Source organism: Cladophialophora immunda (genome assembly GCF_000835495.1).
Source record: "Cladophialophora immunda strain CBS 83496 unplaced genomic scaffold supercont1.3, whole genome shotgun sequence".
Lineage (NCBI taxonomy): Eukaryota > Fungi > Ascomycota > Eurotiomycetes > Chaetothyriales > Herpotrichiellaceae > Cladophialophora > Cladophialophora immunda.
In genome coordinates this window covers 3,503,756-3,531,008 of record NW_015622543.1, presented here as the reverse complement: position 1 = coordinate 3,531,008, position 27,253 = coordinate 3,503,756, and the positions used below count along the sequence as shown (strand labels likewise).

The 27,253-nt window shown below is 52.7% G+C and overlaps 10 protein-coding genes across 11 annotated transcripts; 6 read left to right on the top strand and 4 right to left on the bottom strand.

Annotated features, from left to right (window-relative positions):
• Nucleotides 1–1,106: 1,106 nt before the first annotated feature.
• PV07_05641 (uncharacterized protein) lies at nucleotides 1,107–2,786 on the bottom strand (the record flags this gene model as incomplete). The annotated part of the gene is made up of 2 exons (XM_016392552.1): nucleotides 1,107–1,958; nucleotides 2,052–2,786. The coding sequence occupies 2 exons, from the start codon at nucleotides 2,784–2,786 to the stop codon at nucleotides 1,107–1,109; spliced, it is 1,587 nt and encodes a 528-aa protein (XP_016250071.1).
• Nucleotides 2,787–4,553: 1,767 nt separating this feature from the next.
• Nucleotides 4,554–6,927, top strand: PV07_05640 (uncharacterized protein; the record flags this gene model as incomplete). Its single annotated transcript, XM_016392551.1, has 2 exons — nucleotides 4,554–5,092; nucleotides 5,199–6,927. 2 exons carry the CDS (start codon nucleotides 4,554–4,556, stop codon nucleotides 6,745–6,747), a joined length of 2,088 nt encoding a protein of 695 aa, XP_016250070.1. The 3' UTR covers nucleotides 6,748–6,927.
• A 1,649-nt stretch (nucleotides 6,928–8,576) lies between these two features.
• PV07_05639 (uncharacterized protein) lies at nucleotides 8,577–9,847 on the top strand. The gene is made up of 2 exons (XM_016392550.1): nucleotides 8,577–9,005; nucleotides 9,128–9,847. Exons 1-2 carry the CDS (start codon nucleotides 8,673–8,675, stop codon nucleotides 9,767–9,769), a joined length of 975 nt encoding a protein of 324 aa, XP_016250069.1. The 5' UTR covers nucleotides 8,577–8,672; the 3' UTR covers nucleotides 9,770–9,847.
• A 654-nt stretch (nucleotides 9,848–10,501) lies between these two features.
• PV07_05638 lies at nucleotides 10,502–11,674 on the bottom strand. Of its 2 annotated transcripts, XM_016392549.1 has the most exons (3): nucleotides 11,453–11,674; nucleotides 11,014–11,290; nucleotides 10,502–10,964 (listed from the first exon to the last, which is right to left on the bottom strand). In XM_016392549.1, exons 1-2 carry the CDS (start codon nucleotides 11,613–11,615, stop codon nucleotides 11,097–11,099), a joined length of 357 nt encoding a protein of 118 aa, XP_016250068.1. In that variant the 5' UTR covers nucleotides 11,616–11,674; the 3' UTR covers nucleotides 10,502–10,964; nucleotides 11,014–11,096. The 2 variants fall into 2 exon arrangements, with proteins under 2 accessions (XP_016250068.1, XP_016250067.1); XM_016392548.1 differs by having other exon boundaries at nucleotides 10,502–11,290.
• A 656-nt stretch (nucleotides 11,675–12,330) lies between these two features.
• Nucleotides 12,331–15,861, top strand: PV07_05637 (uncharacterized protein). The gene is made up of 3 exons (XM_016392547.1): nucleotides 12,331–12,740; nucleotides 12,806–14,148; nucleotides 14,213–15,861. The coding sequence occupies exons 1-3, from the start codon at nucleotides 12,637–12,639 to the stop codon at nucleotides 14,671–14,673; spliced, it is 1,908 nt and encodes a 635-aa protein (XP_016250066.1). The 5' UTR covers nucleotides 12,331–12,636; the 3' UTR covers nucleotides 14,674–15,861.
• Nucleotides 15,862–16,079: 218 nt separating this feature from the next.
• PV07_05636 (ribosomal protein L27) lies at nucleotides 16,080–17,282 on the top strand. The gene is made up of 2 exons (XM_016392546.1): nucleotides 16,080–16,377; nucleotides 16,447–17,282. Exons 1-2 carry the CDS (start codon nucleotides 16,116–16,118, stop codon nucleotides 17,034–17,036), a joined length of 852 nt encoding a protein of 283 aa, XP_016250065.1. The 5' UTR covers nucleotides 16,080–16,115; the 3' UTR covers nucleotides 17,037–17,282.
• On the bottom strand, nucleotides 17,047–20,328 carry PV07_05635 (uncharacterized protein). Its single transcript, XM_016392545.1, has 2 exons — nucleotides 17,535–20,328; nucleotides 17,047–17,382 (listed from the first exon to the last, which is right to left on the bottom strand). Exons 1-2 carry the CDS (start codon nucleotides 20,166–20,168, stop codon nucleotides 17,281–17,283), a joined length of 2,736 nt encoding a protein of 911 aa, XP_016250064.1. The 5' UTR covers nucleotides 20,169–20,328; the 3' UTR covers nucleotides 17,047–17,280.
• An 84-nt stretch (nucleotides 20,329–20,412) lies between these two features.
• PV07_05634 (uncharacterized protein) lies at nucleotides 20,413–21,908 on the bottom strand. The gene has a single exon (XM_016392544.1). It carries the CDS (start codon nucleotides 21,519–21,521, stop codon nucleotides 20,598–20,600), a length of 924 nt encoding a protein of 307 aa, XP_016250063.1. The 5' UTR covers nucleotides 21,522–21,908; the 3' UTR covers nucleotides 20,413–20,597.
• A 594-nt stretch (nucleotides 21,909–22,502) lies between these two features.
• Nucleotides 22,503–25,162, top strand: PV07_05633 (uncharacterized protein). The gene is made up of 4 exons (XM_016392543.1): nucleotides 22,503–23,390; nucleotides 23,447–23,936; nucleotides 23,987–24,573; nucleotides 24,626–25,162. The coding sequence occupies exons 1-4, from the start codon at nucleotides 23,031–23,033 to the stop codon at nucleotides 24,707–24,709; spliced, it is 1,521 nt and encodes a 506-aa protein (XP_016250062.1). The 5' UTR covers nucleotides 22,503–23,030; the 3' UTR covers nucleotides 24,710–25,162.
• A 216-nt stretch (nucleotides 25,163–25,378) lies between these two features.
• On the top strand, nucleotides 25,379–27,226 carry PV07_05632 (uncharacterized protein). The gene is made up of 2 exons (XM_016392542.1): nucleotides 25,379–25,647; nucleotides 25,712–27,226. Exons 1-2 carry the CDS (start codon nucleotides 25,454–25,456, stop codon nucleotides 26,460–26,462), a joined length of 945 nt encoding a protein of 314 aa, XP_016250061.1. The 5' UTR covers nucleotides 25,379–25,453; the 3' UTR covers nucleotides 26,463–27,226.
• The last annotated feature ends 27 nt before the right edge of the window (nucleotides 27,227–27,253 follow it).

Here is a 27,253-nt window from a genome sequence, read left to right as displayed (position 1 = left end):
ACACGCGCGTTCGTATCAATGCGACAAATCCCAAGATGTTCCCCAATCAGCCCAATGCACCGCCGGTCCCCCACCATGCATGTCCTGAAAGAACGACTGACAAAATCCCGTGTCCGCACGGTTCAGCAAACTTGCTCACATTCATCTGAGTAAATGGGGTTCGCAGCCCTTAACATCTTCCCTTGTAGGCAAGTGCTTATAACTGAGTCACCTGATCAAAGGAAGTGCGGTACACTGGTATTCGCTGTGACCGAGTAGATGCCTTCCCTTAACGTGCCAATTCCGTCTGGCTGGAAGCGCTTACCCAGGAGGGAATTTTTGAGCCGATTTCTCGCTGTGATGTGGGAGACATGTCTATTCCGAATACTTGCTCAACGCTGATATATCTCCAGTCTGACTGGCCGCGGGCTTTAAAGAAACTTGCTCATGTTTTTGGTGTCGGTGTGGTGCTTTCTGTCCTGGGCGAATTCTCTTGACCTCCGCAATGGCAGGCTGTTGAAGGTTAGGCTTGGCGAGCCGCGGCCAGGCCACGCTGTACCGATTGCAATCTTTCCCATCGCCTTGGGGTTAGGATGGAAGATGAAATAGAAATGTACCCATTTGGGAGTTGGATGGGGTACATACAGGTGCTAGAAACGCGGTTGCTACAGACTCCTGACCTAACAATACGTTCGTCGATGACCCGGTGAGAAGGAGTCTGAATGAGGTCCTCCAGTAGATCTTCTACCTTTCAAAACCACCGAGGCGGACTATTCAGAGTAAAGAGCATATGTAGGAACACAGAAGACACCACCACTGGTCGGCGCGTTGCGAGAGTTCTCCGAGATTCAGCCAGTCGTGCTGCCGCACACTCATACAACTATTTCGACCGATGTTTCCATTCCTCCCCCAACGTCGTCAGCGACGTCTATGTATTCATACACATACTCAAGCACAAACTACTAACAGTGATACTTGATGCCACAATCCCGTCTCCTTGTTCAGTAGACCTCACAATTCAAGCAAACATAGCCTCCGATGCTGCGGGGCGAAACATTCAGCTCCAATACCAAATAGCTACTTGTGACAAAGTCTGATGGCCCAAAACGAGACCAGATATTTTTTCTTCAACGTCTGATATTTTCCCAGGCTCTCGCGCTAGCTTCTCTGAGTCTTTCCATCCTCTTCCGAGCCGTGGCAGACCTCCAAACGTCCAGTAGTGCCGTTGCGGCCTCTGGATGGACTGGGGTAGCGTTCCTGGCCACATGAATCGGCTTATTGTCATTCCACTTGTTCCTGATGCCGCAAACCTCGTCAAAAGATAGGGAATCGGCGGCGAGCCACTTGATTCGACATGGGTGGCCGAACTGTTGGAGCGCTCTCATCACGGTAGTATCATCATCAGAATTTGACAAGCTTTCATCTCTAATACCAGTGGGCGAAGGAGATCGGGTCGAGGTTGGTGGGAAGGTTTCGCCACAGAACGGCGGATTTCGTTTTAGAATCGGCGACATGTCTGACGAACCCGCGCTGCGTCTAGCCACGCCATCCTGCAGACTTGAGAGGGATCTGGAGGCCGAGCTAAATTCGCTATCCGATGCGGCACTGTCGCGGTGGTCGCACGATGATGCCTCCCAGACGATCTGTCGTCTGCTTGGCTTGTATTGGATTATGCCTGGATTAAGGAGAGGCGCCGGCAAAGATTTCGAGGGAGTTGGAGGGAAAGGTTCCGACGAAGCATCACGGGGACTTCTCGATTTAACGGTTGTGCTAGGGGTCTGACCGCTGGACGCTGGTCCGATGTTATGAATGGCATTTTTGGCCGGGTTTTCGTCTTCTGCAGACAGAGGGAAATGTAACTCTCGATCGTTTGTCGGGTTGTCCATCTCATCACAGACAATAGCGGAGGTCAGGAGCGCGTAGCCAAAAAATTGACCGGAACCGTTTACGGAGAAGATCAAGTACACTTTCCGTGCGGTCTTTGAACGGGACAAGGAGCTTGGTTAGCCTCTGACTGAAAACCACGAAACGGCTTGCGGAGACAAGAACAGAAGAGACCGAGGGTTTCCTACCTGCATGGCGTTGTTGATGCGATAGACATGGCGAGACGGAAGGTGCCATTGATTCATTTGGAGACTGTGATGCATTGCCTCGATGGAAAAGCTTTTGATGATGAAATACTTGTCCTTTCCCAACTGAGACGGGTCGGCCTCGGGGAATCGGGACAACTCTTCGATCTTTTTCTCGAGTTCCACGGGCTGGTGGATAGATATCTTGCCGCGGCCCTGATCGTCATGCCCGTAGCTGACCTTGATGGAGCGTCTTCCTGAGTCTGAGCGGATGCGGCAGTCGAGACGTTTTTCGTGGAACAGGGTTGATGCAGCAAGTTCAATGACTTTCAGGCGTGAAGCTTTGGTACTGAAGTTGGCGAATGCATATCTCGCCTCTGGATTATAGGTGATGCTGACAAGGTCGCTGCCGGCGACTTGATAGAAATGATCCCTCAGAGTGAGGATATTGGCCTGTAAAGGAATGTTGCCGATCCAGAGAGCGTGCTCTCCAGACGACGAATGCTTGCGTTTAAGTGGTGGCCTCGAATCTGGGCGAGAGCGAGCTGGAGATCTCCTGGCAAAGCTGTCTGTGTGAAAAGTTAACAAAACATTTCTCAAGGGCAATGTCGATCCAGCTGACCGTTGGGTCCCCACGGCATGTCCATCTTGTTCGTTGTAAGCCACGATAGCTAACTGGACAACAATAGAATGCGATGAGTGCTCATGGGCATCGATCGTTATGAGAAATCGCGCCATATTAGCAGTGCCGGTAGCTAAGAGCAAGATATTTCAGAGAGCACATTTCTGCTGCCGGATGACCATCCTGGTTGAGGTGGAAGGAGAGGTCTGTCGCCTTGCCCAGGGGCTGCCATGGATTGTCTGCGCTAAGCAAGTTTCACGCAGGCCAGAGTCAGAAGGGAGCTCTGGCCCAGGCTTCACGGCGGCGCTTGTGACCAGAAATTGCTGCTGGTCGAAATGTGCTCGCGCAATCAGACCTGGTGCGTGCCGGGGCGATTCTCGTATGCCTTGCCAAAGCGACTGTCAAAATATATAATTAGGTCTCTTATATCTATAGTCTAGGTCGGCCTCGCATACAATATCATGTTGTTAGCCATATACTACATTAGTAAGGTTTCTTCGAGGTGATAGCTTAGGCTATATAATTATTGCATCCTCATCGGAGCTGTCCTCGGGACATTTATCTTTCGCTAGGATCAACTTGTAGCGATATTCAGGTGAGGACCAGGCTACGCGAGTTTTGACCTTGGTCGATAACTAATCGTCCATTCTAGTAAAAGGCCAGAAGCTGCCAACTCCACTGGATACTGCAGCTGAAATACCAATATAATGCCGAAGGCCAAAGCCTGAGCGCAACGACATAGGAGCGAGCCCATTTAACACCCAATTCAATAATCTAATCAATGAATACTCTGTACTGCGCAGATGTATGGGAAGCGACACTGGAGTCATAGAACTCTTTTTGGGAAGAAAGAACAATGCGGAAGACTGAAAACGTGTACAGTAACGTAACCTACCCTACCCTATGGAGTGCCGAACCATGGATCCAAGCATGGCCCAGATTTGGCCCAGATTGACCCATGTGGGTAAGTACCTCCGTTCAGTTGCAACCGCTACTTCCAGAGCAAAGCGAGACTATGCAGGCTAACCAGGCGAGCACGTTTTACGGGCCAATTAGACGCGCGACTGGACTTCGCTGTTCGAAGCTGTGCAGGGGATGTTGCTTAGCATATTAGCAATAACATCGGTTAACCGAAGACGCTGGTGAAGGTCGAGTAGCTCCCTTGAGTTCTCAATCGAGACACAATCCTCCATGGCCCCATTGAGGCATTCTACAGTACATTTGATGACAACCCCCAATACAATGAGCGTCACCATCGGCCTACAATCAACTGGTGCAGATTCTGCCGACCGAGGAAGGTGGGCCACACCTTCACTCATATCCGCAAGTGTCCCAGATTTGATCCTGTCCCAAGAGCCCAATACTAATGAATCCAGGCTGGTAGATGGACATGGATCGATCGGCTGCTCCGATTCTACCAGCTCCTTGGGACCGGCCCGACCACATTGTCAGTCAGCGTCACGTTCGACCGAAGGATGAGCAAGTTTCCCTTTCCAATAAGATGCCAGGCTAGAAATACCAAGGCCAATGGCCCTGCAGGTCTCGGCGAAGCTCTTCCAAGATGAGCTTGTTCAGACCCACACTATCCAGTGTCCAACATGCAAGAGCAGCAGCATCAGCCAACAACATTTTTCTAGACCAGGACGATCGACGGCCAGACACTGAAGCGATGTCAAAAGAGTCCACGTCGAGAAAAGATCGGTCGAGTACCTCACCGTCTCTGTTCCAACAGCTCCTTCTCATCAACCGAATGCACACACATCCACATCTTGGCAGTGTGGACCATCTATGGCACAACCGACCATGTATAAAACCCGTCCGTGGGCCCCATTCCCTGCTCATGGTGTCAACGCCATTGCAGGCAGTCATCGGCATCGTTAGTCATGAAATACGTTCTTTTGCTGGCGCTGAGTTGGGCCACGAGTGTAGTAGCTACTGGCCCACTCCCAGTCACCAGAAGCGGCTTGGCTGGCGTCGCGGGATTCACTTTTTACAATCCGTATTGTGGTCATGGCTGCTTCCGATCCTTCTCACCTTACAAGTTGCAGTGTTCCTCCACGATCAGCGCTGGAGGGCTCACCACCGCGGATGCAATTGCGCATGAGCTAGCTCGTTGTCGTGCGTCGGATTTTCCCTACCTGAGTTCCATAGCCTGGTGCATTCACACGTTCTGCCCCGAAAAGGTCCGGGCGTCGACTATCGAGAAGTTTTGGGAAACGCAGATCACGGGAGATGCCAAGGTGCTCCCAAAATGGAGCTATGGCGAGACGTTGGCGAACATCACAAACCCCCCAACGGTGGTGGCATCGGGCGAGGATCTTGTGCTAAACATGACCATGGTCACGACTTACACCACCTGGAAACTCACCCAGGATACCTTGATATACTTTTTCCGCGAGAGCGCCCGGGAATCATACTATGGGTGCGTGGTTGCTCTTATCGTCTCTTCTCGTAGTATCTCAGCGGTGCAAGTCGGATCCAATACAGCGACTCTCTGTTTCATTGCTGATGAAGACCCCTCCTGACAGACTTGCGATCCTGCTCACAGCCTTCGGTCTGCCACTTGTGTTGACCTGGTTCGGATATCTCCCTTTCATGACTGGTTTGACGGACCGCATCAAACCATGGCTTTATCAAAGTATCATCGGGACCTACCACGATCGACCTCTTCCCTTCTTGATTGGCAACGTGCCCACCCTCGGGCAGAGTGGTTACATCGCCGTGATCGTCATACTAAACATTGTCTTTCTGACCATCGGCTACGAGACATTGTGGCCGAATGAAGAGATGCAGTGGTACAAAAATCACTACCAAGAACTCATGGCGTACTGGATGTGGCGCACGGGTGCTCTCGCATTCTGTCAACTCCCAGTCTTGTTCCTGTTCTCGAGCAGGAACAACATCTTATTATGGCTCACCAATTGGTCCCACTCGACCTACATGCTGCTCCATCGATGGATCGCCCGGCTCTTCCTCATCCAGACTCTTCTCCATTCAATTCTCTCATTGGTATTATACCAAGACGACGGCTATTATTCTTCCACAGTCGATACACCGCTCTGGTATTGGGGCTGTGTGGGTACGATCGCAGCTGTCATCATTATACTCACGAGCTTTCTTGTCATACGCCAACGAGCGTATGAGCTGTTCCTAGTCACACATATCGTCATGGCTGTCGTCTGCCTTGTGGGCTGTTGGTATCACGTCTGGGCCGATGACGAGGGAGACTTCGGCTACGAGACTTTCCTATACGCAACGTTTGCTGTCTGGGGCTTTGATCGACTGGCTCGGGTGGGACGGATCTTGAAGACGGGAGTGAAACGGGCTGTCGTGACCGACGTCAGCGACACTATTGCTCGCATCGATGTTCCAGGACCTCGGTGGTCTTCGCCGGGGCAGTGCGTCTACGTCTACTTTCCGACGCTTCATCCTTTTCGACCTTGGGAGAATCATCCCTTTTCCATTATCCCTACTGCTGCTCTGACCGGGCGCCCCAGCAACGACGGTGCGGTGCCAACGACTCTCGGCGACCTGGAAAAGAACCGCCCAATCACTGTGACTCCGAGACCTTCAACTCAGCATGGAGCCAACAAGAATTCAGGATTAACACTGTTTGTTCGAAAGAAAGTAGGAATGACGCGATTCTTGAAGCCACGGAACGAACTGGTCACACTACTCGAAAGCCCTTATCCTTGCAATCCTACCAAGGAAGTCCTCCAGAGTGATCGGCTGTTGCTAATCGGCGGGGGGATAGGCATTACTGGACTGCTGGCATTCGTCCACTGTCACCCGACCGTCAAACTCTACCACAGCGTCAAGGCGGACGACGTCTGTCTTGTTGAAGCTTTGGCCAGTTTGTTGGACCAAATCCGCGACAAGGAAATCGTCGTCGGGCAAAGGTTGGACATCAGCGGCTTGTTACAAGATCAGGCCGATCTCGGATATTCCAAGATCGGGGTTGTGGTGTGCGGACCGCCTGGCATGTGTGACGACGTCAGGGCTGTTGTGGCCCGACTTGGCCGAGAGAAATCAGGCCGCTGTTCGTTCGAGCTTGAGGTTGATACATTTGGGTGGTAGGCTGAGAGCGGCAAGGCACCTCTCCAAGAGTCGAAGCAATTCATTCACTCTAGATATGCAAACACCCTGACCTCTTATTGTAGATGGGATGATGTCACGATGAGCACACAGGGCCCATATTTGGGACCAGAGCAGCCATGCTTGAGGGGACCCATTTTCGGTCCTTCCCAGTGTCCGTCTGCACGTTTCTTTTATATATACGGTGAGACTGGATCTCAAGTGCCTGCATAACTCGCAGCCACTTCCCAATGCCTGAATCCGGAACATTTTCGCCAGGGTGTGACGGCGAAGATCAGACTGACGAGACCATTGTCTTATACAAATCCAGAACTGTGAACAGTGGCAGACTCATGGGCATTGCCTCGACTCTGGCTGCGTAGATCTCGAATAAAACGTGTGGATAACGCATCATTTATGCGGCGCAATGTGATGAGTCGTGCCAAAGCAGTCAGCGTTGGATGCCCCTTGCATGAGACTGCACGGCCAGGTCTGATCTACTGATCACCTGATTGCAGCAGCATGGTTCCACAGTCATTTTGTATATTGACAGGATTGAAATCGTGCACTGAGACCATGTGGGAGATGAACAGCCAAGCTGGGCAATTGACAGCCCCGGATTGGGTCGCACACTGATACCAGATATCTCGCGGACAATCGTGTAAAGCTTCCACATCCTCGAAGAGAGACACCCTATCAAGTATGGCGTAAGCACCCAATGGCTGCGGGGCCCAGGAACAGGACTGAGCACCGGTGATGAGAAGGAGAGGAAGGGGACAGGCTGAGCAGCTCCCGGTGAGGCTGAGCCGAAGTTGAGCCAGGTTACCAGATTCCTAGTAGTAAAGCGGCAGGCCACGGTCCCAGACGGATGCCAAGGCCAGGCGCTTTGTCGCCGCTGAACACCACGATATTTACACGAAGATATCCACCATACCAAAACCGATATCCTTTTCTGGCCCGAGTCAAATGCGCTAAGAAGGGGATTGCTGAAAGCGGCTGGCAGTTGCCCGTTGGGGACAATTTTCGGTCCCCGGTCTCTGGTGTTCCCCTGTTATGGTCCGGATATCAAGTCTAGAGAACCCGTTCTCGGACCCCCAGCGCTTAATGATAACGTTATAAACCTTACTACCGGATTCAGATTCATCCTGTCATTGGACCCGTCTTTTTTACGGTTTAATATCTACCCATTTCCATTATCTCTGTCAGAGGCGGACCGCCAGTGGACGAGAAACGACTGTGCACATGTCTTGCCGATCTACAGGCACGGGCGCCATCGATTTCCAGGCTGGAGAGTCACAAGAGCGTAGTCGGCGTGCTGCGTCCCCGGTTTCTCTCATTCGCTTAATGGCGAAGCCGCTAAGAGAAAGCGAAATAAGGTTGTCCGTCTACAACTTTTGATCCACAGGGCCGATTAAGTTGAACCTAGTACCGTTCGATTCGCCTCAAAGCTGGCTATCTAAATGTACTAAGTACATAAAATTATCCCAAGAATTGAGAGAGACGCAGGCAAAGGAAGGTGTTGCGATCCAGCCAATAAGATCATGATAATCTCGCTTAGAGCCAAGATTTAAGCGAATATAATAAACCAGGAACAATGCTCTTAGTTGCCTACCTAGGTAATCGCTCTACTGGACACTATCGTCCCTTAGTTCATACTTTCCACCAGGTTCTGTGTCAGAGACACCGGGATTCCCCGGTGTGGCTTGAAGTAGCGCTGATATGGTGCTAAGAACTGCACTCCGTATTTGCAACGGGCCAAAACGTGGCCCGGGCATGTTCCGAGCACCCCCGCAATCCTTTTCCAATCTACTCGGTAATCCCAACTCACCGCCCCCTTGGGCTGGAGCTTCTCCTCGAAGCATAAAGTCTGCCGATCAGCCAACCAACTCCTCGCTGTGCCTCCTGTACTGTAACCATTCAACTTTGCGATGGCGGCGCTCTTTTGGAGCTTGGCGTTCTGCCTCACAATCTCGGGTTTCTGCACGGCAGATGCAGATGCCGCCACCTCTGCCCCTTCGGTCCAACTCGTCTACCAGTACCAAGACGCGGTATGGATCGAAAACCTGGCCGTGCGTCCGAACGGCTGGATCCTGCCTGCCACCGCCACATCCGCTGTCCTCACGCAGTTGAATCCCGCGAACGGACAACAACAAGTAATCCATGACTGGAGCGCGGTTGGAAGCTCCATCATGAGCATTACCGACGTTCAGCCCGACCTGTTCCTGGCCAACACGATGTACTGCGACATGTCTCTTTTAGAGGTAGGAAACTCTGTCTTTCTCCTGTGCCACTGAATATTACCACAACCTGCAAAGCAACAACCTGCGTGCCACGTCGTGCGCGTCCAGATTTCAACGAGGCTAATGATTTTTGGTCGTTCTAGTGTACGCCTGGAACTGGGATCACATGGCTGGTTGACCTGCGAAGTGGCCCTCCATGTATCACACAGCTTGCTAAAGGCCCCAACAACGCGAGTCTCCTGAACGGCGTTGCGGCGCTGAACGACCGGATTGTGCTTATGGTCGATCAAGCCCTGGGCGGCATTTGGGGGGTTGACGTTGTCCACGGCGGTGCTAAACTCCTATTCACCGACCCCAAAATGACGGATCCCACCGCGACCGGGAACGGCGTCAACGGGATCCGCGTGGTGGGCAGCACCTTGTACTACAACAACCCCAGCATCGGGACGTTTGGTCGCGTGGCGCTCGACCCTTCCACCGGCGCCAAGGTCGGACCGGTGACGGTGATCAGCACGGGGCTTGACTGTGACGACTTTGAGATTGACCCCCAACAGCGGTTTGCCTATATCACCAACCAGCCTGACGAGCTCCTCAAGATCGACTTGAAGACCGGCCTCTACACCGTTTACGCCACCGGTCTGCCGGGCCCGACCTCGGCCAGGTGGATCAGCCAAAGCCAACGCGGAAAAGTCCTGTACGTGAGCACCACTGGTGGCATCGACCAGTGGCTGAACGGAAATGTCACTCTGGGAGGGGCTGTCTACAAGGTGACTGTGAGCACGTAGAAGAGTTGCCTGGTCGAGCAAGTGGAGACAGGGTGTACATATGTAATATCCAGCAATACCATCGCAACTGCATCACCATCGTGCTTCCTCTCCCACTGACATCCTTCTATCGCTGACTTTTCCGCGCTTGCCCCTGGAGGCCTGACTATATGGTGAAGGTCAGAAGATCTTTGCGTCGGAAATGGAGGTTGACCTCTGTACTAAGAGAAGGTAGCCCACTACAGCAAGCCACCCCTCCTTTAGAAGGGATACGACAGCTCCTGCATCTTCCTCTGCCATCATCATGGGACAGCAGTGCTAGCTGTTCAGGGAACTAACTAGGGTTTTGACTCCGGCCGTCACCCCATCGACTATTCCGTGCGCCAATATATACTGACACTTTCCATCAGCGATCAGGCGCGTCTCCACCGCCGTGCTGAGAACTCGAGACCCCATCAGCTGCGCAGAAGATCTTAGAAACCGTCCCGCAAAGATGTTCAGTGCCACACCTGAGGTGTCTCTCGGTTCACGGTCTCGTTTGTTTTGTGGGGGAGGTGGATAGGTTCTTGGGATGGTGACCCATGGTCTTCATGTATTGATTCAGTCAGGTGCTCGACGGAGATCCAGCGTCCTTGAGGCTTGTGGATCGAAATGTGGTACTAGACAGCTCCCTATTTCTGGACGATCGACCGAAAATAAAAATTGAGATAACCAACATATTGCGCGGCTCTGGGCATTCTGGCCCATTCGGTTGTCAGAGTTGACGACGTACAATTCGTACTTCGTTGACCTTTGGAAACAGGGGTGTCATTTCTCTCCATCTATATGGGTAGATATATCTGATATGGCCTGCCACCTCACTAGTGTTCAGCGATCTCCGGCCACGCTGGCTAAAAGATATTAACATGCTTCCATGTCGGACAGCGCCGCGTATTTGCGAGTCTGGCCCGCCAATTCTGCCCCGTCACCGTGATTTTGGAAAATCTATCCGGTAAGAGGTCCCAAACCGAGGGGTGTCGAAAGTTGACGGGCTGAGGCCGGAAGGAGCTCGTGGAATGGCATACTCGCCAGGAAATCCTCATTCGCTTTCAAAGAAATCTGCCCTCCTGACGGCACAGTGCCTCGGAAATTCCGGAGGAATTGCTGAGCGCATATATCCATTCACCACTCTCGCGTCATTCGTTGTCAAGATTCTACTCTGCTCGGGGTGACTGGCCTAAACGGGCACTTAGCTTCAGCAAGCAGCCCCGGGCCGAGTAACCCACCTAGAAAGAGGTTGAGGGATGCGCTTATCCAGGGAGTCTCCCCTGATAAACTGCTGCTGGTACTGTTGTCTTCGTAGGGTACATCACAGCAGACCTTTCCTTGCCAGCTCGATTTTCCGTACCGTCTCGCCGACCTTGAAACCTCCTTTGCTGGCGCAGATGGCTATGCCATCCCCAAGTTCGATCTTGTCTTCCACATCGGGATGCGGACAAGGGCAGTGGTGCGGAAAATGGACACAAGCGAGGGTGTCCGGGCACAAATAGTTGTTGCAGGTTGCTGGACGGTGGTTGGCCAGTCAGCCGTTGTCATGTCGGGGAACACAGTTCGAGTTAATGATCTCGTGTATTGAGCCACAAGAACAATGACAGGGTGAGGGTGATAGAGGGCCAGATATAATGCACACGCGAGCTTGATGGGAGAGTCGAAAGAAGGACATACCTCCGTCCCAGTTCTGGCGATACCAATTCGAGTCGCTAGGGACATTCTGTTTCTCCTGAGCTGCTTGGTTCTGCTGGCCTCCATGGAAGAACTGCTCGAAGAACTGAAATTGGGCTGAGGCAATGCCTGCGAGAAAGAGTACGACGGTGATGAGCGCCTTCATGATGCGGTTTCAGATGGCCAGAATGGTTTGGGGTTGAGATGATATGATGGAAGGGGAGACAATTGGACGTTGCCAGGTGTCGACACCGCAACGGGAAAAGGTCTGCCAAGCTGCCAAGCCCTGTCTAGCTCTGATTAGCATCGATAAAGCGGCGCCGCTAAGGCTAATAGCCGCCTCGCCGGCTCGCCGGCTCCTTCGCTCGGAAAAGGACTAATAAGCAGCGAGACAGCGGCTGGAAGAATCTCATGCTTTGGAGGATGGCAGGGACACGGCAAGACGAGAGTTGCGAGTGCCAGTCACCAGAAACATTGGATGCACATGATGCCAACAGGAGAGCATCAGCCCAAAAGGGTGTAGTGTCGTACGACTCAAGAGCCTGATACGAGAGGAATAGATCGTCTTAGTTGATAAGTGGCCCGCCAGCTTCCGACGTGGGGGAGGACAAGGCGACAACAACTAGAGAATCGCATCAGCTGCAGCCTCTGCCAAGGTCTATATTGTATTCCCCTGTCTGTCGCTGCTGGCTCTCTGGAGCTGGAGGGGTTAATACGGGGAAAAAGCATTCGAGTCCGAGAATTCGGCGATAGGGATGCGAATTGCGCGCCTTTTAGCATCACTCCACCCCCGCAGCAACCATCACACGGCCACATCGCAATAAAGCCGTCGCGCCATATATCCATCTCTGGATCCTAGGAGCTCTCGATTGATTCGACATGCACGAAGCTGTTCTCCAAGCTGTTGCACTATTTACGGGCTTCTTTAGCTACCCGCAAACTCTTATCCCAACGGTAACATAACTTCATCGGCTTCTCGCCGCAATACCTCCCAAGCCTGCCGCCGAGCAAGCTTCCATCGAATCACAAGCTGTGATTTTTCAGAGTTTTGTCTTATTCCAAGACAGTCTAGCCAATATAGAGGGCCAGATGGCGAGGTGGATCGTCGACTCTATAGCGGATCCAACTCATTCGGCAGTGCCATATCCCTCGCCTTGAACGCGCTCCCTTCCTCTCCTTTCTGGACCATGCCAACCAGGCAGAGGAGCTTCAGCTATCTCAAGGGTGATGAATGGATGCAGGGCAAGCTCCCGCCCGAGGAGGACACTGAGAAGAAGGAGGAGGCACTAAGGTCTGCAGAAACTGCGGCTCCTCACGAAAAATCATCTAGAATCAATTGACTGACCCCGGTGGCAGGCGAGAGTGGTTCGCCATCACCGTGTTTCCGCTCATCGCAGGGACCTTCGGGCCTATTGCCAGTGCGCTCAACATCTGCGCTTTAGTAAGGCCCTGGAGACACTACAGCAACGGCAGCGGCAATGTCCCTGACCCGGCGTGGCTAATTGCTCTCAATGCAGTTTCCCTGTCTTTCGGTGTTGTGGCCAACCTTGCCATCTTCCTCCTCGTCGAAAGGGAAGACCCTACTCTAAGGCGAAATAATGTCCAATTCGTGCTTGGCAACACCATCGCTGGAGGCGTGGCTTCGTTCATCCTCATTGGCCTTGTCGTGGCTGCCTGTGAAACACTCAACACCTCCTCCACGCCGCAGTATGGCTTCAACGAAGCATTCTACTACGCCATCTTCGCGGCGATATTGTACTTCATCACGTCAACCGTGACGATATACACCGCATTGACCATCGCGCGTGTACGGACTTCTCGTCGCGACTCCCGGGTCGAGCTCGCAAAAGGCCACCACCGACTGATGTTTCTGACAACCGCCTTCATGTCGTACATCCTGATCGGCGCCGTTGTCTTTTCTTCCGTCGAAGGTTGGAGCTACCTCGACGCGGTCTATTGGGCCGACGTGACTCTTCTGACAATAGGCTTCGGCGATTTCTATCTTCACACGCACCTCGGGCGCTCATTGTTGTTTCCGTACGCTGCCGTGGGCATCACCTTTGTGTTTTTGATCATCTTTTGCATCCCCGCGGTGGTCTTGGATCGCAGCAAAGAGATCTGGGCGATACATCTGCGAGACCGAGAACGAATCAAGGAGGTCCACGCGCGAGATGCCCGAGCCGGCAACCCGAGTGCTAATGGCAAACACACCAGCCAGTCCGAGGGTGATGGCTCGGTACCTATCGACCCGGTCGAGGGATCGTCAGACAATGACCGAAAAGCCATCGAGCGTCAAGAATTCGAGCTGATGAAAGGGGTATTGCTTCGGTCGGCCAAGAAGCGCTTGGGATACACTGTGGGTCTGTGGATGACTGTCTGGTTTACCTTATGGCTCATAGGCGCCGTCATTTTTTGGGTCTCGGAGCGCCAACAACATTGGTCTTACTTTGAGGCACTTTATTTTGCCTTCACCGCTCTGCTGGTTATTGGCTATGGTGACCTGACTCTGGAGAGCCACTCCGCGAAGGCCTTTTTCGTCCTATGGTCGCTCATTGCAATCCCGACTTGGACAATGTTGGTTTCCAGCATCGCGAAGGCGGTTGGCAATCCGTACTTTGTCGCGCAGAAGCACTGGCTGAGACGAAAGCTTTTCCCGTCTCGCGGACAGCCCAAGGATGCAGGGAGGAAAGATCACTTCGGTAAGTGGTATCAAGTCCCCTGACTTCGCCGGCTCGCTTGCGACTGACCAATTTGCGGCACCAGACAAGCTGCCTCGAGAATTTCCCGCAAACGTTCATGATAGAAATCATCTACTGGCCAAGGTGCTGAAGCAGATTATCGTGGATCACTTGAGAGACCAGCACGATGGACAGAAGCCGGAATACACATTCGAAGACTGGGAGTACATCATTGATTTGATGGGCCCTCTTGAGCCTCTGGAGGGTGAAGATCAATCGAATGGTGATGGTTCGACCACGCCGACCCGAACAAAAAGCAGAACGACTGAAGACTTTCGTGACGGGGATGGACTCATCGATTGGCTGCACCCGAAAAATCCCATGAACGTGACCGAGTATCTGACAGAGTGGATGTTGATTACACTGGTCGAGAAGCTGGAGCAGGAGCTGCTGGAGATCAGAGTCAATTCTGGCAATGTGCCCATCGATACAGGCTCCTCGGGCCAGACTGCAGAAAAGGTTCCGAATGGGCATCCAATGACGTGAATTGACGTGCTCTAAGTATCGTCAAGAGGATTTCTGGGATCTGTTTTCAGAAGCTGGAAAGTCTCAATTCCCCATCCCCGTGAGGGGACTCGGTCCGTGGCCGTAGATACAGTCCAAGGCGGTGATTGCAAACGGATGACTGATGGCGTGAAACATGAGCAACACACAAGTGAATGAACACGTACTTCGAGCACACGATTCTGCGACAGATGACGCGAAGACCACGAAAGCTTTTCGCCACGAGAATCTTACCAGGACAGGGATCTGATCGCCGGTTTCTGGAATTGGCAACCTTGTGATTTACATTAACCACGAGATCCACGAGGTGCGCACTCGACGAGACGCTTTACCTCGGCGAAAGCCTAGGACCAGGCATGCGACAAGATGATAGAAGCAAATGACGTACAGAGAATGAAAATTGTTTGGAGTCTGTTGCAGAGACTTCCGGCAGGATTGGCAATTTCTCATGCTTCAAGAAGCTTGCGAGAAGCGAGGCCGGTGGGCACCGTCATGTCTGGCGGGGGACCTCAGTGCTCAACATTGAGGAGTTCCCGGTCCACTCTTTGTGAGACTCGATGCGACGCCATCTGGAGCAGGTCTCATTGTGCAACTTTCCGGTATTTTATTTGGTGCGAGTCAGGAAACAAGATTCGAAGCTGCCAGAACGAAGCTTCCAAAGAGCTGTCTTCCTCAATGTGTGAGAGACGATGGCGTTCTAACCTGCAGGGCCGAGATGTGCTGTGGTACTTGTGCGGTATTGGTCCTCGTTGGAATCAGGAGCCCACTGAGGTGAATATTCGCGACGAAGTGCCAGCAGTCATATTAGAGTCGCCCATTGTGTTCGGCAAGTTGCTCGCCAGGGACGAATTTCAACTGATGGACACCCTGCGAGGCTTGTTCGTCACCTGGTCCCCGGTCGGAGGCTGGAAATAGATGGCTGGGTTTCAATTGTGAAGACTCATAGCCATGTGGATTTCCGATTAACTTCGAGGAAAGGGCAACAGCTTAATAACGAGGGACAAGGTCGCTTCATATATCGGGGAATATGCGCGGCAGAGTGGACTTCTAGAACTCGAAAAGGAGGTTTGGAGGTACATGACATTGTATGACGACGATGAAGCAGTCATTAAACACAAACACATTGTATGGGCTGTAGGCTAACTGTGCCGAGTCGAGGGGTGGAATGAGGTTGAGGAACTGCATGAGCCAGACAATTGCGTGACGAGATGCATGTTTCGCCTGGAGGTCAAATAGACCGCACGACATTCTACGGTCGAGCTTTCACACCCAGATGCGGAGACACATCGCCATTTCACGTGATCTTGCATGTAGTCTAATGAGGTTAGCGTGGTTTTCAACTTCTTGCTCCGTCTCAATGCGTGCTTGATCTGCTCGCAGACCAACTTCACAGGTAGTCCTTTCAGTTGACCACCCTTCCCATCATGCTCCAACCTCGAATATACAGACCTGTGGTGTCCTCGGAGGCGTCTCTAGCCGCGCTAGCTTCGTCTCTGAGTGCATTGAGCCTATGCTCAAAACACGCTCACCTCAACCCGCGGACCTCAACTATCTTCGTTCGCCATGCTTCTCACGCCCAGCAAGGCCGCGCAAACGGTCCCTCCGACTCCGCGGGGAGACGGCTGGGAGCCAAAAAGGGCTCTTCAGAATGGGTGCACCCCGGAAACATAATATTCAAACAGAGAGGTAAGCTGCATCCCTGGGAATGCGATTCGCCGGCGCAAAAATTTATTGACCCTTCGCCCGCCCCTGCAGGAACGAAATGGTTCCCCGGCGAGAACGTCGGCATCGGGAAAGACCACACCCTTTACGCCCTCGAATACGGCTATGTGCGCTACTACCGAGATCCCCTGAAGCATCCCAAGAGACGATACATCGGCGTGGCACTGGAAAAGGAAGGACCAAGATCTCAACTTCCCACACCGCGCAATGCGCCCACTCGGAGACGGCTAGGGATGTACGCCGCGCCCATGCAACCGCCACCAGAGTCTCAAAAGTCTGTGGACGAGTCGTTCCTCGAGGCTCACCTGAGCCTGAGCAGCAAGGGCCACGGCCAAGTAGCGTTCAAATCCTCGAGGGGAGCAGTCACGCCGACTCCGGCAGCGCCTCCGCCGGCCTTCAACCGACAAGGGACGTATCGTGAGGCAAACGCATCGATCGGTTGGGCGGCTGAAAGGAAGGGAGTGAAGGTGCGGGAGTACGATCGCAACGACCGGTGGCTGGCATGGAAGAAGCGGTCGCTCAGAGTGAAGAGAGGCATGGAGGCCAAAGCAGCTAGGGCGATGAGAAAGACCAAGGGCAAGAAATCTAATAAAGGACAGAAGACTGCCCAGAAGAAGAAGTGATGAGAGTGCATGGAAGTGTGAGACAAGTGTACAAATATATGAGCACTATCATCCGACCGATTGACCACGGTGATGACTATATTCGCAGCTCGCAGCACCAAAGGCAGCGTTCTGTTTGGGTGATTGTGAAAAGTCAAAAATCTCTTTCATCTATATATCGCAGACTCGCCATGCTCTAACAATTTTCCTCAATACAGAGCGTTACACGCTGGGGAATGACTTGACCTCACAACTCGTCTCCAGACTATAGACCATTCTCGGCCTTGAATTTGTCCCAGGCGTCATTTAACGCGCTGAAGACGGCCCCGGCAATCATTCTCTGCTCGGTAGTGGCATCGGTAGGGATCTAAAGTTCACAACCCAGAGTTAGCATCGATCTCTCTTTAACTCAAAACTGGACGCTGGCTGGTTCTGATCCCAGTTGAGCCACAATGATCGGGTGGGAATTCGGGTGACACCATGGCCCTTCAACGTTCAACAATCAAGACATATACGTACCTTGTCAGGATGCACCTTACCAATCCCCTTCATATACTGCACCTTGACTTTGCCAGGAAGGACCAAGTCGGCCATGCTTATCTTCTTCCACCCACTACCCTCCCAGAGAACACTGTCAAGGGAACCCAGCAAGGCACGGAGATTGTCTTGCTTTCCAGATTTCCACGCATTGATCCGCGCGTCGACAGACTCGGAGAGACGGAACTTTTCATCATCGAGCTTGTCCGCGGCCAGGTTCGCGGCGCGAAGGCGAGAAACAGCTTCTGCTGGCTTCAGGCTGGTAGATGCTGGCGCCGGCGGCGCTCGGCGGAGCGTCGAAGATGGTGGAGCAGATGCGGAACCTGATTTCCTTGCTCCGACAGTGGTCGAGGCAGGGGCAGGTTTTGGTTTCTGTGGATTTGCTGCCTTCTCCGCCCTCATTCGGCCCTGGATACTTGTGGAACCGCCGTGGCCTCCTTCCACAGCTTCTCTCCAGACGACTGCGGCCTCAGTCCATTTCTCCATCTGCTCCAGTGCTTCGGCTTTGCGCATTAGCGCTTTCCCGTAGTACTCGCGCATTGGCTTGTTTCCCATGTCGCCCGAACTGGTGATCTCTATGATCTCATTCTCTCCCTTTGACGGACCGATGATCATTATGGCCCTATCGGCGTCGACAATGGCTTGTTTCGGCTCGCCTATTTTGAGTGCTGTAAGAGCACGGTTTGTCAAAAGCACTATGGTTAGCGGATGAGCATCCGGCAAGTGCGACAGGGAAGTAGCATAAGACTGGTGCGCTGAAGCATAGTCCCCACGCTTGAAATGTTCGTTGCCTTTTTCACGGTGGGAATGACTGGCCTGGAGTGCGATGACTGATATGGAGGGGACAGTGCGGCTGGGAGCCGGGGGCCGGACTTGAACCGGGTTCGAGTCGACGCGTTGCTTCGATGGATGGGTTTGAGGGCGAGGCGGAGGTTTGCTCGTTCCTGCAGGAGTTGCCGCTGCACGAAAGGCGGGAGAAGTGTCTTTGAAACCGCCTTCGAGAAGATTTGATTCAGGAACGGCTGCTGGTGGCGCTTCATGAACAGGGTGAGGTTGTTGCTTTCGCCGTCGAGCAGAACTGACATATGCTTGAGCAGCCTGTTCGTCGGCGGCGGCGCGGTTCAAACTAGCTCTCGAATTTGAGGCAGGAGATTGATTTTGCTGCCGTAGAAATGCTGGCTGGGTCTGAGGAAGCGATTCCCGCAGTCGCGAGGGTATAATTGGCGAGTGATCGCGAGAGTTGTCGGCACTCGAGTCAAAATGTCGAACCGGTCTAGACGAGGAGGAAGGTCGTGGTGCAGGCGTTGGTCTGTTAGATTCCAGCATTATCGCCTCATCCGTCATGCTTGCTTGGGCGCGAGCTTCTGGACTAGGTCCCCTTCGACCACGCCCCGACTCGGCCTCAGGCCGCCGTTGTGGTTGTTCTTTTCTGGTTGGTCGCTCTGCTACTTCCCGCATCCATCGGGGCTGGCCGCCCGCCTCACTATCCGAATTGAATTCGTGGACTGCTTGCTGAACTCGTTTCGTCCCTTGCTTCCACAAAGAATTTGCCGTCTTCAAGAAATTGGTGCCGAATTCTGCTGCAAGCTGTTCGAAATCCTTCTCTCCATTGTGAGTGGAACCTTTGGTACGATTTCGAGAGCCTTCTCCTTCTTCCCACGGCGGTCTTGTCCTTGATGTTTGCGCCTCATGCCGGGAGCTCATCCTGCCGTTATCGCCATCACCTCTTTGCCCGGACGCAGTTCTTGACTGAGTCTTTTGGCGCGCCTCAGCATGGGCTTGATTCAATAAATAGCCCACAGCTGCTTGGACGTCAAGCCCCGACTCGGTAGCCTCTAGGGCGACTTTTGCCTTGTCCGCTGGGAACCCCATATCGACCAGTTCTGCGACAGCTTTATCTTGCGGATGAAGGTCCGCAGCCTGCGCTTCCGCAGCGAGCGGGGGAGATTCTGGTCTGGCCGCAGGTACAGGCTTCCCTAGGAGACCGAGCACATCGTCATCATCACCAGCGGCGGTGCTCGCGGTGGCGGTGGTATCTGCCCGCCTGGGGGGGAATTCTGAGAGTCCAAAGGGGTCGTCATTGTCATCAACATTCACAGGCTTTTTCTGGACAGATGCAGTAATAGTGTCACTTTTAACAGGAATTGGTTTATTGAAAGCAGCAAATAGATCGTCATCGGCATCGTCTAACTCGTTATTCTTCTGGTTTGTAGTGTGATTCTTTTCGGCGTCGACCGCAGGCGTCCCTCTCCTACTCCCCAGGTTGTTCCAAAATTGATCATCTCCGCCAGCATACTGATCATTCAATCTCTGAGTCTGGGTTTTCTGCTGCTGTAACTTGGCCTCTACCTGCAACCTCTGCTGTTCCGACAACGAGAGATTCTTATGCGACGCAGGTCCGAAAGAAACGAGATTGGCGAAACTGTCGTTTGCCGGGGTAGACGGCTTGGAGGGAGGCTGAATCGATGCCGAGTTGAATGGAGAGGCCCTTCCCGAGGCTGGAGGAGTAGGCTTTAACGTGTTAAAGGCAGAGAAGTTTGATGTCGCAGGAGCTGGTTTCGAGTTCTGTCCACGGGCCGGGGTCGAACTCCAGTTCAACCCCGCTATGTCCTCCATTGTCGCGGAGACCGAATATTCATAAATGAGGACTGGTCGTCTCTGGGACGGCCATCGTAGACCCGGTAGTGTCACTGAGGGATAATGGTGAATGAGTGAGGAGGAAGGAAAGGGAAGTTGAGTGTGTCCTGTCTAACAGATGTTGATGCATTGTCCAAATGGGGTGCGCAACGCCACATATTAATGTTCCAAAAGGTCCCGCCACATCTCCTTTTATGGGGATGCTTAAGACTATTACTTGCACTCTGCGTATTACTTCAAAAGCCTCAGAAATCCTCCACTACTAGAGCTCATAACATTCATGATAAAGTACAAATACGATGGTCTAGGTAGGCAGACATGTCCCGAACCTCGTCGCTGCCGTGCAGGCCGAGACGCCCAAGCGTACCAGCTTCGTCCTGGCACACCTCGGGTCGTAGAAAACTCTCCTCACACAGCAGTTTTTGAGGCTCTCCACGTCATCTTCACCACATAATATCTGCGTTTCGGGAGGTTAGCTTGTAGAGGCCGCTCCTTCAGGAGATGATAGTCATCCCTGAGGTCTCGCACGCCTTCCCAGGAGGATTCCTCCAGCTGTCCTGTCCACTCGAGAACAAAACCCTCTCCTACCAATGGGAACATCCAATGCTTGGCTCTTTCAGTAACAACCTGCAATTGCGCCTTTTTCCTCTCATCTGTCTCAAATTCCATGACGAGCTTTCTCAGTCCTCGAATTTTGCATACCGCTCCTCCCCAGGTCTGTTCACTCATGCGATCATTGATGTAAGTTAGGCTTGGCTCAAGTGGCTCAGAAAGCATCTCTTGGTAAGACGTTCGATTAGGACGCCATGGGCAGATGCCCAGGCAGTCACTGGATCCGACAGGAGACTCCCATGACCACCAGTCAGAGTGGCGAAGCGTTAGATGAAGGCAAGATGCTCTGAAGGAGAACCGCCAGGCGTCGGCGTTCGAAAGATTCTCCAAATAATACTGTTGGGTGAAGACGTGAACTCTTTGTATCGCGCTTTTCTGGTCCTCTGTCAAATTGAGATACCAGTGAGTCCATCGGGCCGTGTTACGGGTATTGCCAGCCATGAACTTCCATGGACCATTAAACAGCCAGAATACATGCTCATTGACTGAGATGGGTGGAAGACGGGCCTCGCGATAGATCCTTCTGCAGGTTAATAGCAGGGAGCAGTTGAGCTTCTGATGATGGTGATACCCCGGTCGGTAGTATTTCCGGTCGGCTCGGTACGATTTGGTAGGGTCATCGTGGGAAGTCAAGGCAAGTTCGAAGATGGAGGCTCTGATCTCTGCAGGGAGCGTGAACAAGCGGCTATCCTTTTGGTCATTCTCCACAGCGCCTTCCATCGAGCCTTAAGCGGAGATGTATTCGGTACAGCATTCGTCTTGATGGACCATGGACTCCAGCGAAATCTCGGGATCAGAGCCGAGATTTTGACGCTCGGTGCGAACAAGGACTGGTTTGTTTCAGATCGAGACGGTGCGATGGGGAGTACGAGGTAGGGAGCAAGGAATCACGAGTTGGTATCGATCAGGGCTGCTTTTTAGCTTCGCTGAAGGGCTGGCTAGGGGATTTCGGGAGAGGGCCGATCGCAGACGGTCACGCCAGAGGAAAAGGACGATCTCAGGCTGGGTTGTCGGGCAACAGATGAAGACATTATATGCCTGACACAGACACTGTTAGCCTTGAATTGTCCAGTATTCATTTGCCTGCTGCATCTGCAGCTATGATCGTCATTCATGTTACCTTTGAAACATTGCTGCCTTGTGGGAGAGATGGGGTGACAGGAGTGGAGGATCACGACAAGGTCCCTGCGTAACTTTGGAGGTTCCACTTCAAGGTTTGCGGTGGCGGCCACGCGAACAAAGGATTCGCAGGAAGATGAATTTGGGGCAGAGGGCCCGCTACCATGAGGGCGAAATAAGCGCGACTATCCCCCCGAGACACAGCACCGTCACTAACGCGGGGTGTGGGAAATGCCCAAGGTGCCTGAGCTTGGGTCACGGAACCTGGCCAGTGATGAAGCAAACGGCGTGGCCAGCCCGGGCTGCTTAGCGAGGCTAAAGGCCACCACCAGGGCGAGCGCAGCCTATAGCTAGGCTCCATTAGGCTTCACTCAACCCCCCTAGGCACCGTTCACGCCGCCAGATTCTCGGGGCGCCGGTGGTGTTGCGCCATTGCTCCCGCGTGGTTGCAGCAATTCGATCGCCGTCAACATTCCCCCTCTTGTTCTCCTGAATGCTGCATATCCGTCTTGAGACCTCAATTTAACGCGGTTGATATCTCAGGACACTGGACGGAGAAGGAGTGCTTTGGGTTTGGTAGATAATATGGAGGCAGCACATGCGATGGCCATGGCCTGTACTTTTCCCACTTAGCAGTTTTTTTCTCTCTTCAGATTTCGAGAACTGAAAGTGACATTTGACCTTTCCTTTTCCCTTTCTCTTCTGCGTCCATCTTCCATCAGGTGTTTCTTGCACTCTTTTCTTACCCCTTCAGATATTCTCTGTTGCCAATTTCATTCGTGTCCCACTTGGGCTTTCCGCTTCTTGTCCATTCGCTTCAGAGTCCTCGCTTCAGCCCGGTTCACCGGTCGCTTGCTGGCATCAAGACTTGTCACGCTCCTTTCCTTGCAAGTCAGTCACGCCGGCGTTCATCCTGTCAAAGGTTGTTGTTGCGGACACTCGCAAAGAACAACAAACGTGCGAAGTGACTCCTCTCCGCCCGTTTCACTGCATGGCCACCGTCTCGATTGTCCCTTGCAGCTGATTAGCAGGGCATCCGGCTATCGGCTCTCCTGCATCTCCCCGCCTGCCGCGATAGGCCCGTCGCTACGTCGATAGGCCTTCTCCGCCATGAAGGGAATTTTCAAGAGAAAAGATTCAAAATTACCATCAGATGAATCCACACTCGACAAAGCCCTTTTGCGCCCTGCCGTAACAGTCGAACGCATCTCCAACTACTCGCACAAGTCGCCCAAGCTGATAAGCTCCAAATCATCCTCACCGTCATTAGGAGGCACCATGCCAGAAATCCCCATTCCTGAGCCCCCCGACCCAGTTTCGAAACCAGCAGCGTACCTTCGAAGTATCCATGCTGTTCGAGAAAGGACAAGGCTGGTTCTCGAGGAGGCCAAAGTCAATGCTCTCAACCACTTTGACGTAGACATATCCAAGTTCAAGGACACCGCCGATTACGTGGTTGCCATCATCAAGGTACGCTTGGGAGATAAAAAACATGTTAGCCGTGGCAGGTATCTGATCTTCCGCAGCGTGATTTCCAGGGTGATTACGCCTCTATTCCACCTCATGGTCGCTGGCAACACTTTGAAGTTGGAGGAAGACCCCGGGTAACTCAATTGTTGCAATCGTGGCCAACCTCGATTGACAACCAGGAGAGAGCACGTCGGCTGATTGACCTTTTCCTGGTATCCGTACTCCTCGATGCTGGCGCCGGTACCAAGTGGTCGTACAAGTCCAAAGAGTCTGGCAAGGTCTACTCCAGGAGCGAAGGTCTGGCCGTGGCAAGCCTGGAAATGTTCAAAGCTGGAACTTTCAGCAGCGATCCCAATCAACCTCATCAAGTTGACGCCGCTGGCCTGAATAGAATGAATGTGGAGACTCTGGCAAAAGGGATGCAAGTCTCGGACACCAACCCCATGTCGGGACTTGAGGGTCGGACTGGGTTACTTATTCGACTCGCCTCCGCTTTGCAGAACGCGGAGATTTTTGGTGTTGAAGGCCGACCTGGGAACATGATCGGTGAATCTAGACATTTGCCTCCTTTCCAGACCTCTGCTGACCGTATCCAGACTATCTTCTATCACATCCCACTACTCAAGCCGCTTCGGTTCCCGTCATCCTCTTACCTACTCTCTGGAGCGTTCTCATGGACGGCTTGTCAAGTATTTGGCCAGCAACTCGGACCACCATTCAAGGGATGTCTCTCGGAGACGCCTGGCCTTGCGCCGCCATGCCCAGATCTCCCCCCGCACAACCTTGGGAGACCATTGTTCCCTTCCACAAGCTCACTCAGTGGCTCTGCTATTCCTTGATGGTACCGATGACCAAGCTACTCAACGTTCATTTCGCGGGGGCTGAATTGATGACCGGTCTTCCCGAGTATCGGAATGGAGGCTTGTTGGTTGACACAGGTCTGCTTACGCTGAAAGAACAGGACCGGCAGCGTGGGTTGAAAATCTACCATGAAATGGTCGGGGATGGCAATGCAATCGAGGTCGTTCCAACGTTCCCACCCAGCGACGATGTGATTGTTGAGTGGCGCGCCGTCACTGTTGGCTTTTTGGACGAACTCCTTGTCGCAGTCAACGCAGGCCTTGGTCTGCAGGGCGCTCAACAGTTGACTTTGGCCCAGATGCTTGAGGCAGGAACCTGGAAGGTGAGACGCCCCAAAAAGACTATCAACAATTTCCACTGACAAGGTTTGATAGGGAGGACGTGAAATCGCACAGGTGTCCCGCCCCATCACTGGAGGGCCGCCTATTGGCATCATTTCAGACGGCACGGTCTTCTGAATGACGACTTCTTCTATGCTTATGCGATAATGGGTTACGTTGAATTTCGAGGGTCACGAAAGAGAGGTTCAAGACCGAGAACAGAGATTACGAGATGACATATGCGCTTGATGATGCCGTGGTATGGCCTACTTGATTGTGGCGAGCTTTTCCTTTACTTCAGAGCCGATTTGACCTCGGCGCTATTGAGCTTTGCAAAAGCTGGGTTGATGGCCTTGATACTTTCACGAGGCACCAACGGGGTAGAAAACGCCCCCGACTTGGGGCGTTACATTCGAATCATGATCGTTGGGGTGTTGACTTGCAACCCATCCTTTGTACGGACTCCCGCCACTTGAGAAAGGATACTCTTCAGCGCCTTCGTGAATTTCTATTGTCATAAGAACGTTTTCATTTATCGCTCGATAGTCACTTCACCCGTCAGTGAAAGTGAGTGGCGCCCTTTGTGCAAAGCTGCTTTAATTGACGACTGGGTGGAAGACAAGAGCCTTAGGGAACAAGCTTGCAAAACGACATGTCCTAATGAGCGAATTAGACAAGATGAGCTGAGGAGTGTTATGTTCTCCTTTGCAACGTTCGTAGCCTTGCCCAAGCCCCACTGGGGGCGCAGCTGTCTCCGCATGCAGCCTCCGAATGTCGACCTCATCCCCAGCTTTGCATTTTCCCCCACCTCAAATGTTCCTCCTATTCAGCACAGACAACAGCAAGCCAAGGGCAATTTGCAATTGAAGAGTTGGAAGCAACATGGACACGCGTAAGAGGAAGAAGAAGGTCCTCTTGATGGGCAAGAGTGGCTCAGGCAAATCGTCGATGCGTTCCATCATCTTCAGCAACTACGTCGCAAAGGACGTTCGCAGACTCGGCGCAACCATTGACGTCGAACACAGCCATGCAAAGTTCATGGGCAATCTGACGCTCAATCTGTGGGATTGTGGAGGGTATTGCATACAACACTCTTTATCTCAAGCACTTTGTCCAGATGTGACTAACAGCCCTGTGCAGGCAAGACGCATTTATGGACTCCTACCTTAACGCCCAGCGTGAAAACGTCTTCTCCGATGCCGAAGTTCTCATATACGTTTTCGACATCGAATCCCGAGCAGTAGATCAGGACCTCGAGACATATAGCCAGGTGATCAAGGCGCTGAAAGAATACAGTCCCAATGCCCACGTCTTCTGCTTGGTTCACAAGATGGACCTGGTACAGAGCGAACATCGGGAGAGGATATATGAAGAAAGATGTCGGTTGATCATCGCCCGGTCGGAAGGTCTCAGCTTGGAGACCTTCGCGAGCAGCATCTGGGATCAGACACTCTACAAGGCCTGGGCGGGCATAGTCCACAAGATGATCCCGAATTTAGTGGTGATTGAACGATTTCTGTCAGCATTCGCGAAACAACTTAAAGCCGAGGAGATAGTCCTTTTCGAGAGATCTACATTTTTGACTGTGACGAACGTAGTCACACAGTATGGCGAGGATAACCCCACCGTTGACCGACATGAGCGGATATCGAACATCATGAAGAGCTACAAACATACAGCGGCACGAAACACCAGAACTACGGCGGCGAGTGCGGGTTTCTTGCTGTTCAAAGTTCAGACGCCGCGCTTCAATTGCTTCCTGGCGAGATTTACGGAGAACACTTACATATTTGTCGTCATTCCCCCAGGTGAAGCAGCTTTTAACTGTGCGGTCTTGAACACGATGATGGCGAGGGACGCATTTAGCAAGAAGACTGGCGTCGAAGGATGACATGACTCCTATGGAAAGTGCGATAGGCAAATTAGAGTCACTCAGGGGCCAACTACTCTGTCCACAGCCACCCTTCAAGCCAGCCAAGATCAAACTCGAGAACCGTACTTCCGATGATGGTCAGTCTCAGTACGATTCAAGAAAACACAGACGGCGCTTCACACAGCTCGACGCGAACGTGCTTGTCTATAGTACGGTTCGATGGTGCACAGCAACTTCCGGACACCTGTTCTGTGCTGGCCGTTATGGGATGGAAGTACGCAGGGAAGCTAGCTCGAGGCCGACTAGGGAATCCCTGTGTACGACGGGTTGGACAAGATCTCTTGATTTTGTCCGAAGCTCCGAGCAAAACGGAGCAGAACGCTCGCCTTGTTTCCGTATAGTCTCCTGGCAAATCCATCGAGGATATGAACCGTTGGCTGTATGGGTTCCCCAGCAAGAGAAGCGTCATACAGTTGAACGGTGTCTGGCGCTACTCGGTGACGAGGAAGTTGATTAGAAAACGGGCTTGCGTTGAGGAGGCACACTCTTGGGCGGATGCCATGTCAAAGGAATGGAATGTGTCTTGAGGTTATGGTATCCAGTCTTCAGACAAGCTGAATAGCAGCTGGCGGCAGCAGCCTTTGTGGGCATCGCGACGTGAAGGCTGGCTCACTGTAACATGTAGTTGGGTGCAGCTACAGTAGATATCTCGACGCGGAGGCCGAACTGTCGTGCCTGTCCAGTGACCGGCACGCCAAGCAATTCAAAGGCCGAGTTTCCCGGCTTCCAATTTTGTTTCGACCTCATCT